This window comes from Sinohyriopsis cumingii, chromosome 17 (assembly GCF_028554795.1).
Source record: "Sinohyriopsis cumingii isolate HCF-2022 chromosome 17, ASM2855479v2, whole genome shotgun sequence".
In the NCBI taxonomy this organism is placed as follows: Eukaryota; Metazoa; Mollusca; class Bivalvia; order Unionida; family Unionidae; genus Sinohyriopsis; species Sinohyriopsis cumingii.
This window is the reverse complement of record NC_142977.1, coordinates 68,429,342-68,442,752: the sequence shown is the minus strand read 5'-3', so window position 1 is coordinate 68,442,752 and position 13,411 is coordinate 68,429,342. Positions and strand designations below refer to the sequence as shown.

The window sequence follows — 13,411 nt, the reverse complement described above, 5'->3', positions numbered from 1 at the left end:
CTATGCCATTGGGAGCTCTAGCCCCCTTCCATTTGTCAAGGCAGGTGTTGGAAGCTGCGGAAGTCTGGATGTTTGATTAGGCAGCAGATGAATTAATGGTCTGTCCACTTGTTTCTGCATCCAGCTATAAAGTCCACTTGCCATCTTGGCAACTTAAAACCCCTCCCCACATCCAGAAACGGGGGATATACTGGGGTTATTATTTGAAATTGGGGCCAAGATATCTGATCTCTTTTCTGAGCTCTCCCATGCCCATCATTCACTAAATGAGAATGTCAAGGAAGAAAGTCCTCAGACCCCTTCTCCAACTTTTCTTGCATCGGATTATAATGGTATTCATTGAGTATTCATGTGTTTGTGTTTGAATATTTTATTTACTTAAATGTATGGAATGCAAGTACCTGATTTTGATATAAGCAGTGCTTTAACTAACAGACCAAATTAGAAGTAAAAACAAAACTATTGTTCATTTCTTTAAAGGGGAATATCGATCCCGCAGTGCTACCATGGTAACAGAGCCATCAGAATACTCCCAGCCTAATGTTCCAGACCAGGTCTGCAAAGCCAGCGTGACAGAAATCACAGCAGAAATCATTGGACAGCCAAAACCTACTCTGGCCACACTCGGCAAGAGGGCCAGTCGAGGTTTGTTCACAATCCATCATATATCTACAATGAACTATTCTTTATTCTTAAACTTTCATGTAGACATCCTGAATTTTGAACATCTTTGTTTGAATTATCATGACTTAAAAACGTTTAAACATTTTGAATAATTTGCTATGTTTGATATTGCCAGGGTTCATGTCATGGGATGACAAAAATGAAGTTGGCTTTGTCTGTTCTGAAGTTGGTTGATACACACACCATTTTATGTTCAGTTTGTGTTAATGCAGTGAAATGTCTCTATAACATGCTTCATTATAAAATAAAACTTGGATTTAACATGGTTGCATAATGACTTCCAGTTTTTGTCTTAGATTCCCTGATACTACTCAATAAAAAAAAAAACACCAGCAAAGCTGACAAACAGATAAAAATAACTTAGCTCAGATTTTGGAAACCTAAATTTTTAGATTGCAGTTAATGTTCTTACACAGCATTGATTAATTTTCATCAAGCATTGGGTTGTCTCTGTCCCAACTGTATTTTGTTTATTCTATAACACACTCACCACCCCAGTTTATGCATGCTTTCTTCAGATTTTTAATTCCGAACTACCACATTATAGTGGGATTCCCCTGTAGTATGGTTTCCATGTTTTTCTTTCTTTTCAGCCACAATATTTTCCCAGTCTAGCTCCAATAACAGTGCCCCATTCAAGACAACTGTGCTGACATCAAGTTTTGACAGCACAAGTCCTGGTCCCCACAGAAAGACAAGCCGTCGAATTTCAGCCACTGATGGCATTAGGATTCTGGAGAAGTTTAAGAGACCAACATTACAGGATGACCTGTCTCCAAATGGTAACAGAACTATAAAACCCAATTGATGTCATATTTATTGATTAACAGCACACACTCTATTGAAAACAGCATCAACTCAAATCTGCTGGCACACTGGCAGTACATCTCCAGTTTCAGAACAGTATATTTGCAGCACAAAATCACAGACTGTTTCCAGTATGCAAACAGCAGGTTTGCAATAATACTTGACTAATACTTGCTTTTAGAATGCTCTGGTAGCAGCATGGTTGCAGTATGTTTCATTTGTTCAGAATATGCATTATATAGATGCTGGAATCAACAAGTACTAGAGTAACAGCATGTCCAGAGTAGATAGAAATGCCCATCATCCCAAATTTTTGTGTGAATGTCCCAAATTGCTAAGTGTATTCATGAATCAGGCTGCCATAGACAGAAATCATGAATTTTCCTAAATGAAATAAACTTCTATAAACACATTTTGTACACTGAAGCCATATGAGAGAATTTGTTGTCCTTTCAAGTCTTTTCTGATAATTTATAACATGTTTTCAGTTTCCAGCATATAACTTGAGAATGTTTTTGGTCCTTTCCTATCTTTCTGGAAATTTGTGATACAATACCAGTTTCTCATATAATGTGCTACTTATAATCAGTCCCTCCCAGTCCTCCAATAATGCAGTTTGCAGTGTTTCTATAAACCTTTTGTGTATGCCTTGACTTTAAAATGTCGAATAGTGATTGGAAGCCCATCCTGATTGCCATGAAATTTTATTGGAAAAGTATTTTTTCACAAATCTGAAAAGCAGGACAATAAATAGAATATGGAGAGCTGTATACTGTAAGTAGTGTTATATAACTGTAAATAGGCATGTAATGCTTCTCAATGATTTTATTATTCCTTTGGCTTCCATATTGAATTTTTCTTTGCAACAGTAAGTATCCCTAATTTTTCAATAGAATCCCAAGTGTTTTACCCTCTTGTCCCTAATTTCTCTGGTTAACAATGGGTATCTCTGGAGTAGAGGCTACAGTAGGCATGTGCAAGTTCCTCAGTGGCATGGGCTGGATAAACAATTTTCAAATGCATAAAACCAGGTTGTGGGCTGTAGGGTGCATATGCCTGGGCTATAGTATGACAGTAGCATGGAAAGACTTGGGTTACTTGAATGGTGATTGCATCAGTGTCCTACTCCTACACTGTTATGCTGTCACTGTATTGGACATCAGTGCTGCACAGTAACATACGCATCCAGCATAGTGGCCACATAAGTTTCCTGCTTATACAGAGTATCATGATGGTACTGTGCTAGATATCAGTGTTGTAAAGTAGCATTGGTTACTAGGATAATGGCAGCATGATTGCTTGACTTGTGTACTATAATGCTATTACCATGCTGGACATCAATTTTGCTAAATGGCATAAGTTTCCTGCATAATAACAGTGTCCTCGTACACTCTCATGTTGTTACCATGTTGGACATGTGCCCTGCAAAGCAACATAGTGGCAACAGGAGTGTTCCACTTGATTATTATATATTAGCCGTTCTGGATATAAATGCAAAAACATAGTGGCAGCAGGAGTGATCCACTCATTGAATAATTTGCTGTAATCATACTAGACATCACTGCTGCAGAAATATGATAGGTTTACAGGATAGTGTCAGTCTAATTGTTCTACTCAATCAGCATCATACTGTCTCCAAACTGAACATATGTGCTTCACAAACACACATGAGCACACAGATGCACGTACACATGCCTACACACACACACACACACACACTTACCTACAAACCATGCTGTAACTATACTGAGTAATTAGATGCTGCTAAGCAGTATATTGTGATAAATGATGCTACATGAATGCCAAGTCAAAATGTGGTATTTGGTCTACTATCAAGTATATACAGTATGGGAATGCCATGGCAAAATATGGTATTTAGCTACTGAATGATAAAGACAGTATGGAAATGCCATGGAAAAATGTGGTATTCAGTCTGCTATTAGATATAAACAGTATGGTAATGCGATGGCAATATGTGGTATTCATCTGTATATGTATGATTGAGCTCCAGTGAGTCAAGGATTGTGAAAGCTGGACCCAGTGGACTGTGTGGAGGAACCACCAGCTTGTCAGCGGGCAGGAAGGTGGACCCAGTAAAGAAATGTGTAGCGCTAAGAGCATGGCAAGACATGTAGGATGCCTTGGTTATCCACTGCATCCAGTCTCCATTCCAACCATCTTGATTATGTCTTACAACTGGACAAAGGGGAGCCTGGACAAGAGAGTGAGGCTGACACAGCGCAACTCTTCCTCACTTTAATGCAACTCATGCGCAAGTCATTTATGTCATCACCCATGCCCAAGTCCTGCGGTGATGGGCAAGCTGCAACACAGCAGGTGTGGATGCAATGGCAGCCGTAGTGGCAGACCTGCAAACAGGCACTCAGGCCATATGATTCTTCTTCCATTGACCTGAAGCAGAAATGGATGTCGCAGCCATCTGAGCGACTAAGCATTCCTCTTCAGGATAGTGCTGCTTACCTTCATAGCCTGAGGAAGGGGCTAGAAAAGGTGACCTAAAAAAAGCCTGCTTCATCTACCCTGACCAGCTTACTGTGTTTGGAGGGAATCCCATACTTAAGGTTGAAACGCAAAGAAATACTGAAAGGTTCCACTCACTCTTGGTGCGTGGAACATATGCACTTTATTGAATCATGCAGAGGCTGACAGACCAGAGAGAAGAACTGCCCTGATTGCAAGAGAACTTGCTTGCAACAAGATAGAGATAGCAGCCCTGAGTGAAACTCGCTTGGCCAGCGAGGGCCAACTGACTGAGGTTGGAGCTGGTTACACCTTTTTGTGGAGTGGGCATGGTACCAATGAACGTCGAGAGTCTGGAGTTGGATTCGCTGTCAAGTCAAGTTTGGTGAATAAGCTCTCCATCTTACCAAAGGGAATTAATGACCGGCTTATAATGCTGAAGATACCCTTACATGGAAACAAGCAAGCCACACTCATTAGTGCTTATGCACCAACCATATCCAACTTGGAGAAAGCCAAAGACAAGTTCTACCAGGATCTGGAAGCTCTGATTACTTCGGTACCAAAGTCGGACAAGCTGATCATTCTTGGTGATTTTAACGCCAGAATTGGCACGGACCACATCTCATGGAAGGGTATTATTGGTAGACATGGAATTGGCAACTGCAACAGCAATGGACATATACTCTTGAGGATGTGATCTCCTGATCACAAACACCATCTTCCTTCTAGCTAACCGTAAAAAACAACTTGGATACACCCACGGTCTAAGCATTGGCATTCGATCAACTACATCTTAGTCCATAGGAATGAAGGCAGGATATATGTGTGACCAAGGCCATGTGTGGTGCTGACTGCTGGACAAACCACAGGCTACTGATTTCCAAGATGAATCTTAGAATTAAACCTCCCTGACGTTCACAGGGAATTAAAGTCCCAAAACAAAACAACGTCTCCAGGCTGAAAGTATGCAACACTGAGCAAGCTCTGTCTGAAGCTCTGACAAGTCAGCTAGAAACCACAGACTGTTACCAACGATGTAGAGAAATGCTGGGCAGCCTTCAAACATTTGGTGTACTCTACTGCATCTGAAACCCTTGGCATCACTGCACGAAAGCACCAAGACTGGTTCAACGAAAACTCTGAAGAAATACAGTCCCTGCTGGAGGAGAAGCATTGTCTCCAGCGTGCATACAATATTGACCCCAAGTCTGCTGCAAAGAAAGATTCCCTTAGCAGAGTCCGTTAAGCTGTGCAGAAGAAACTCTGCGAGATGCAGGATACATGGCTGAGCTGAAAGGCTGTTGATATCCAGTCCTTTGCTGACAGACATAACATGAAGAATTTCTATAGTGATGTTTGTGGCCCAGTAACATCAGGCACAGCCCCACTCTTGAGCTCCTATGGCAGCACTCTCATAACTGAGAAGGAGAAGATACTGGATTGCTGGGCGGAACACTTTGATGGTATCCTCAACAGACCATCTTCCATCAACGAGGAAACAATCAACTGTCCACCCCAGGTGGAGATCAATGATAGATTGGCTGACCCTCCAACAGTGCTGGAAACTCATAAGGCCATTGAACTCCTGTCTAGTGGAAAGCTCCAGGAACAGACTCCATCACAGCTGAGATCTACAAGTCTGGTGGGCCTAAGCTAGTGGAAAGACTAACAAAGATGTTCTGTGGGATGTGGAAGATGAAATGCATACCCCAGGAATTCAAAGATGCATCCATCATCCACATTTACAAATGCATAGGCAATCGCCAATCCTGCAACAACCATAGATGTGTCTCTCTACTCTGCATCGTGGGCAAGGTCCTCACTAGGCTACTGCTGAATAGACTCTGTGAACAACTTGATCATGGCCAGAAAGTCAGTGTGGCTTCAGAAAGGAGATAGGCACCATCAACATGATCTTTGCTGCCAGTGTCTTAAAGAAAATGTCCAGCAATACACCACCTTCATGGACCTGACTAAGGCATTTGACACTGTCAGTCGGGAAGGCCTTTGGAAGATCAAGGGCAAATTTGGATGTCCAGAAGCCTTCATCGAAATGGTGAGTCATTTTCATGATTGCATGCTTGCCAGAGTCCAGGACCAGGGTAACTACTCCAAACCCTTTGCAGTTACGAATAGTGTTAAACAAGGATGCATCATAGTCCCACTCTCTTCAGCTTCATGTTCTCCGCAATGTTGATGGATGGTTTCAAGGACTGCAGTGTGGGAGTAGGTCTCTGATACTGTCTGGATGGGAAGTTGTTCAACCTGTTCAAGCCAAAACCAGAGTCCAAGTTGAGAACATTTGCAACCTCCTGTTTGCAGATGACTGTGCCTTCAACTCCAGCATGGAGGCAGGCATGCAACAGAGCAGCGTGCACCAACTTTGGACTCACCATCTCTACCAGCAAGACTGAGGTTCTGCATCATCCAGCTCAGGGAGAGCTTACCAGGAACCATCCATCACTGTCAGTGGCCAAAATCTAAAATATGTAGACATGTTCACATACCTCGTCTGCACCCTCTCATAAGCAGTCCACATAGACGATGAGGTCAACACCAGGATTGCCAAAGCCAACATAGCTTTTGGCAGACTCCGCTCAAATGTCTGGGATAGGAGAGGCATCAAGCTTGCTAACAAACTGAAAGTCTACAAAGCAGTTGTTCTCCCCACCCTCCTCTATGCTTGCGAGACATGGACTATGTATAGCCGCCAAGTTAAAAAACTGAACCACTTCCACTGTGGCCAGCCTGACAAGTATCCACACCATGCTGTGCAAGGCACAACTCCAACGGGCTGGCCAATGTTGTCTGCATGCCGGTAGAACGCCTTATTTAAAAATGTATAGAGTGTGGGAATGCCATGGGTTGGTTACTTAAATATGTATAGAGTGTGGGAATGCCATGGGTTTGTTACTTAAATATGTATAGAGTGTGGGAATGCCATGGATTGGTTACTTAAATAGGCATAGAGTGAGAGAATGCCATGGGTTGGTTACTCAAATAGGTATGGAGTGTGAAAAAGCCATGGGTTGGTTACTCAAATAGGCATAGAGTGTGGGAATGCCATGGGTTGGTTACTCAAATAGGCATAGAATAAGGGAATGCCATGGGTTGGTTATTTAAATATTCCACTGAAATTAAATCTTTGTGATAAAAATAATCTCAAATGGGTAATGATTCAATATGAAATTTATGAAATGAGTTGAATAATGTCCAGATTTTGAGAGCCAAGGCTAAAATGCATATTTACAATATGAGAATGCCATACAAATATATGGTACATGGTCCACTACAAGGTATATACAATATGGGGTTGCCATGACAAATTTTGGTATTTCACTTATTTTAGAGCAAACAGCAAGTTCACCACCCAAGCTACAACGCCAGTCCACCATCGGTCTTCGAACCCCATTGTCCAACCAGAGCTCTGATGATCATGCTCCAGCTGCTGATGTCCTGTACGAAAATGAAGAACTGGATAGAATTAATGATAGAGGTAGGTAATGTTTCATTGACCAGGTGCAAAGGTCAGTAAGATGATAATCTGTGAATTATTTACTGATTTTAATACACAAAAGAGAAGAAACAATTTTTTTGTGTGTTTCACTTGGGCATGAGGCCAGAAGAGCTTATGGTATGACCCTGCATACATTGTGTGTAGTCCATCCAAATAAGCTGTTTTCAGCTTCTCAGAAACTATTGCAGGTTGGACTGAAGTTGATCAGAAAGTATCCTGGATGTTTGTATAAAATGATGCAGATTTGCCATGTTATTTTGCTGTCATTCCTAAAATCAAGTCGAATTTAATACCAACAGGGCTGTGTACTAGGCAAACAATGACTGTTCATGCTTTTGATTGGTCAGTCATCCATCATTCCTTGTGAGCCAGTTGGGAATATATGCAGCTAATTTAAGTGATATCTGGAGATCCCTTAATCTGGTTATGATGGTAACTACTTTTCCACTCAGATCATCTTCTTGCTGTTGAACTCAATTATTGACCACTCATCAAGTAGCATTGATCTCCTCCTAGTCATCCTTTATTTATAGACTCTTATTTTCCTTCTGCAATAACAACATTGAGTTAATATGAAAGATCCTGATGGCTACAGTTTGAGAAATTTAACTTGACTCTGCGTGAGGCTTGTTAATGTTGACATTTGAATTTTCCATACAAGAGGTAATGTTATTAGATTTTTTTTCTCAGATCTTGCTGACAATTGGCAGGCAGAGTCCCAGGAATTAGCATTTCGTTTTGCTTTATTGATAGGAGATAGTATTGCAAACCACTTGAAATGAATTCTTCCCTGGACCAGTTTTGATGAAATTTGACACCATACTACTAATCAAGACTGTAGCATTAGACTAACTATTGAGTGATCTCAGGCCAACTTCAGCCTCTTGTCTGCTGGAAATTTTGTGTTACTTTATTCTGTTTCCAATATCCTGCCTGTGTTGTATGTAGCAAATGTGATGTTTGATGGATCTTTGCTATACCTGCTTGGTTTCAGTATATGTATCACAATGCTTGTGGTTATACAGTTCACACATTGATGTCTATCATACAGTTAGAGACCATTCCGGTGGCCTTGCGGTTAGAGCATCTGCCTCAGATCTGGGAGGTTGTGGGTTCGATCCATGGCCAAGTCATACCAAAGACTTCTAAATATGGTACTAACAGCTGCCTCAGTTGGCACTCTGCCTTATGAGGCTAGTGTTAGGACTGGTCGGCCTGGTGTCAGGATAATGTGACTAGCTGGGACATCATGCTACATGTCTGCGACATGATGCCCAGTGCTAGGCATCACTATAAATTGCCACACTGCAGAAATCATAGTGATATGACTGAAAATTTGTTAAAGCTACATTAAAAATCCTAATCACACACACATACAGTTAAAAGTTGATACAATATGTATTGCAATACAAGTGACAATATAATATCAGGATACAGACAACCACCTTGTCCAGTTGTCTTTGCATATAATGTCTATGTTGCCATATTGGCAGTGTTAGTGTGTGGCAGGGTTACTGGTATTACCTAAATACGACATTTTGATTTTGGTACAGACTTTACAGTAGTTTTGTAATTATTTGAGCCATTAAAATTGAAAGATTTCCAGTCGTGATCTTTACATATAGACTGTACAGTGCTTTTCAAATTTTTTCCGCCCTTAAAATTGAAATATTTCCAGCTGGGATCTTTTAATATAGCTGAATGTTGACAACTTGCGTTATCTGCCATTTTGTTCTTATCAAAACATTATGGGATTGGAAGTTCCCTTTTCATATTAACATCAGACAAGCTTTTTCTCCATTTTAAAGCGGAATTCTGCTTTTCTCCTGACTTGAATCCGATTTTTCTTGATTTATCATCTCCGATCTGGTTTTTTAAAAGTGGTCTGTTTGGTCCCATTCTGCAATGACCTTTGTAACATGTTCGTTCCATATATTAGTTAGCCCACAACTCTCGTAAAGAGTATTCTGATTGGTCAAGAGTTTAAATTCATCCAGTGAATCTTCGTGTAATGGAAACTGATCTCTATGGAAAGATAAAGCGTGTTTGCAGCAAAAATATGGCACCCCGAGTTGTTGAGAGAGACCATGACACAAGAAGTTTAAGTAAAGGTTTAAAAAATGTATGGAAATGGGAATGGCTGGAACGGAATTTTATAAGAAAATTGGATGCTAGAGGACTGGCATTATGTGACCTTTGCTCAATGTCAATCGCAGTTGGAAGATTTTGGAACAGCACCTACAAAAGAAGCTGCATACAGAAAAATTGAAGCTTAGAAGACATCTGGAAAAAGTGCAGTTAATTACTATAAGAAGAAAGATTTCTTGCACGAGAGAAATGATGTAGCTCTCTGTCAAAATATGTGCACTGCATGTTGCCAATACAAGCACCAGCTTGAAAGGAAAAAAGCTCTCATTGAGAAGGAAAAGAAATGATTGCACATTGAGAGAAAAATTTTCAGTCAAAAAGGAAGGCTAAACAAATCTTTGCCAAAGTGGCAAAAAGAGTTTGGAATATCAACAGGTTGTGTTCATTGGAGAAAAAGACAAGTGAATGTATAGGATTATTTGTATATAGTTGATGTACTTGGGTGTTTATTTTACAGATTTGTTATGAAAAGAGAGAAGTATATTATATTTGCTGCAAAAATTGAGAAATTATTTTGACTTAATTACGATGTGAACGCTGACATGCATATGAAATAACTTATGCACCAATAGTATTATAGAACAAATCATGTGACAATAAATATTGTGAAGTTATTCAAGTCAAGTTGAAATTTTTTGGTAAGTTTGTTAGTTTTTCAAATGATTATTTTGTTATATATTAGGATCATAAGTTCCACCAGGAGCAGGTTTTTATGATTGTAAAATGCATTTCTGGACTCCCAGATCTGGGGCACTGCCTCTCGAGACTCCTTTGGGGGAGGACCCCCAAACCCCGCTTCCAAATTTTTAGATTTTTGGGGGAATACCAAAATCTTGTCTGTAACATTAAATCTGCATTCTGTCTTTATGCCTAAATCTGTAATAAAAATGTAAATCAGTGGTTCCCAAACTTATTTGGGCCACCGCCCCATAGGTAATTCTCAGCACCTCCTACCTAACCCCGTAAAAAGCATTATTTAGCATTAGCACCCCCCTCAGTAATCCTACCCAACCCGCAGGGGGCGGTACTGCCCACTGTGGGAACTATTGATATAAATCTTCCCCATGCAATTCATCTACCATTTTACATAACTTAATCTGAGTAAAAGTGATTCCATTGTTGTACTACTGAGATTGGTTGGATTCTCTTATGAAATAATGTCAGCATTCAAATAGCTATTCTCTAGCAAATCGATTATAATACAAAACTAACATAATACTGTTATCATTAATACTTGATTGAAGAGCCATGAGAAAAAGTCAGCGTTCCTTCCTTACTCAACATGAAATCATGTATGTCATCATACATCACCATCAAGTGATTTGACTTAAGAATTATGTAATGAAATATTATAGCACTTGTACATACTGATGCACAGGGTTCCCACGCTATCGGGAAATCAGGAAAAAGTTGGGAGAAATGATCATTTTTTCCCAACTGTGAAAAGTCCTTGAATTTTGCAAATATTGATGAATGTCCGGGAACCCCAGGAATTTTCTGCCACCTCTTGATGCCCAAAACAATCATGTAATTGAGTCATAACTTTACTGATCGTGGGTTAAATTTATTGAGTTCTAATCAGAATATTGGAAAGGTGCAGTAAGGATCATTTGGTTGCTTGCAATAAACATATATGCTGAGTCAATCCAAATGCCCAGTGGATTAGATTCGTCTGCTAGACTTTTATTTTCATAATCAGCAATACTATATCCATATCTTTCCTTACATAGAAGGTATGAAAACTAGTCTAGCATCACAAGAGGCCAACTTGGTGGCAAAGCATTGCCACTTGCTGGATGGCCTAGCAAACTTTAAATATTGTTAGATCGAGTGATACATTAATGAAATCGAAATGAACACTACTTATTTTCTCAGAAAATATAAGTATTAAAATTGTTATGTCTTTAATCTGCAGAAAGACAAGAAAAAACTACATCATTGGTGAAATGTGACCTGGTACTCAAGATCTGCATTGCTAGTCACATGAGTACACAAATCTATCAACCCACATTATCAAATGTTGTAGAGAAAAAAATAAAAAAATATTAAATGAAAGTCGTTTACTGGTTGTAACAATAATACAAATATGAAAGAACACAAAATTCTCCATATTTATACAATCTAAGAACAATTTCTGGAGTTTTGTTGTATCACGTTACTACCATGTTGACGTGCTGCCTGCTTCATAAATTGGACTGGAACAGGTTTCATCTACGCTGTAGTTTCATCTTGTCTGTCAATGGATTAACAACATAATGATTATAATACTTGCCATTTCTGAGAAAATAAATCATTTTCCTATTGATTGAATGCAGATACGAGTCGATATAACACAAGTTTAAATTTTCTAGGCCCGCTGGTAAGCGACTGCTATGTCGCTATGGCATGGTGGCAGCAAATTCCAAATTTTCGATATGCAGTTGCAATGACCCCACAACCCAGCCTAAATGTCCAAATATGAAAAATTGTGCGAGAATATTCTGAGATAATTCAGATTAGAAAACTGACTGTTGTTCGTTTTAAGCCAAATGTGTAGTCCAGATTGTTGAAACTTAGAGAAATTGTCATCCCTTGTATTATATATTAAAAGATGATACGTGCCCCTGTAACACTACGGGTTTGGGGACTGTTTTAATGAATTACAAGAAGACAAGTTGATTTTACAGAAAACTCTGTATTTGTTTATACAGTGGTATATAATTTTGAATGTCTTTTGTCATAATTTAAATCAACCCTTTTGAAAATGTTTTTTAAATGCTGGATTTTTAACCAGATCATCAGAAGGAGATTAGGTTGTTTGAAAATTCTTAGTTGGGATTTTATTGGCACAGATAAATTCAGGGTTAAACTCATTTCATTACATGACAAGATTCTAATTATTTGTGTTTATTGTTATATATATATATATATATATATATATATATATATATATATATATATATATATATATATATATATATACTTTAATAGGAACTGTTTATTTTCTATAAGATATATATATATATATGCTGAGCAAAATAATGTTAGGTTTTAGTCTGTACACTGAAATGACTTTACTTGCAAATTTATAGGAATATAATCTAATTTGTTTCGTGTGATACATTTTGTGGTTTTGTACATGATCATCTTTTCTGACTTTGATGTTTTTGAAGTGTCTTGAAAGAGAAACGTCTTTAGATTTAGAAAATGCATGTTTTATAATCTAAAATGTTCTTTAATTCCATTCAGTAATGGTCATATCTAAACCTTGAGAAAAGTAAAAGGAAAACCCCTGGAAATGACCTGGAAATTTATCTTCAAAAACGTGTGGTAACCATGTGATGCAGTAAATTATTACAAAAGATATAATGATGCCAATAAATATATGAATTTTTCCACCATTGTTTCTTTACAATAATACAATATCCATTTCTTTACCCTAATACAATATCCATTTCTTTACCCTAATACAATATCCATTTCTTTACCCTAACACAATATCCATATCTGTACCCCAATACAATATCCATTTCTTTACCCCAATACAATATCCATTTCTTTACCCCAATACAATATCCATTTCTTCACCCTAATACAATATCCATTTCTTTACCCCAATACAATATCCATTTCTTTACCCCAATACAATATCCATTTCTTTACCCTAATACAATATCCATTTCTTTACCCCAATACAATATCCATTTCTGTACCCCAATACAATATCCATTTCTTTACCCTAATACAATATCCATTTCTTTACCCCAATACAATATCCATTTCTGTACCCCA

The 13,411-nt window shown here is 38.7% G+C and overlaps 1 protein-coding gene across 8 annotated transcripts in view; it reads left to right on the top strand.

Moving 5' to 3' along the window:
* LOC149779169 (protein unc-80 homolog) overlaps positions 1 to 13,411 on the top strand; it is a 225,941-nt gene that overhangs the window by 190,000 nt on the left and 22,530 nt on the right. For all 8 annotated transcript variants that reach the window (XR_016415580.1, XM_089939731.1, XM_089939730.1 and 5 more), the window contains 3 exons: positions 481 to 645; positions 1,278 to 1,466; positions 7,325 to 7,471. Coding sequence is in view for 7 of the 8 variants with exons in the window: in XM_089939731.1 (XP_089795857.1) it covers positions 481 to 645; positions 1,278 to 1,466; positions 7,325 to 7,471 (501 nt within the window). In the remaining variant the exon portion in view is untranslated. The remainder of the gene's footprint in view (positions 1 to 480; positions 646 to 1,277; positions 1,467 to 7,324; positions 7,472 to 13,411) is intronic.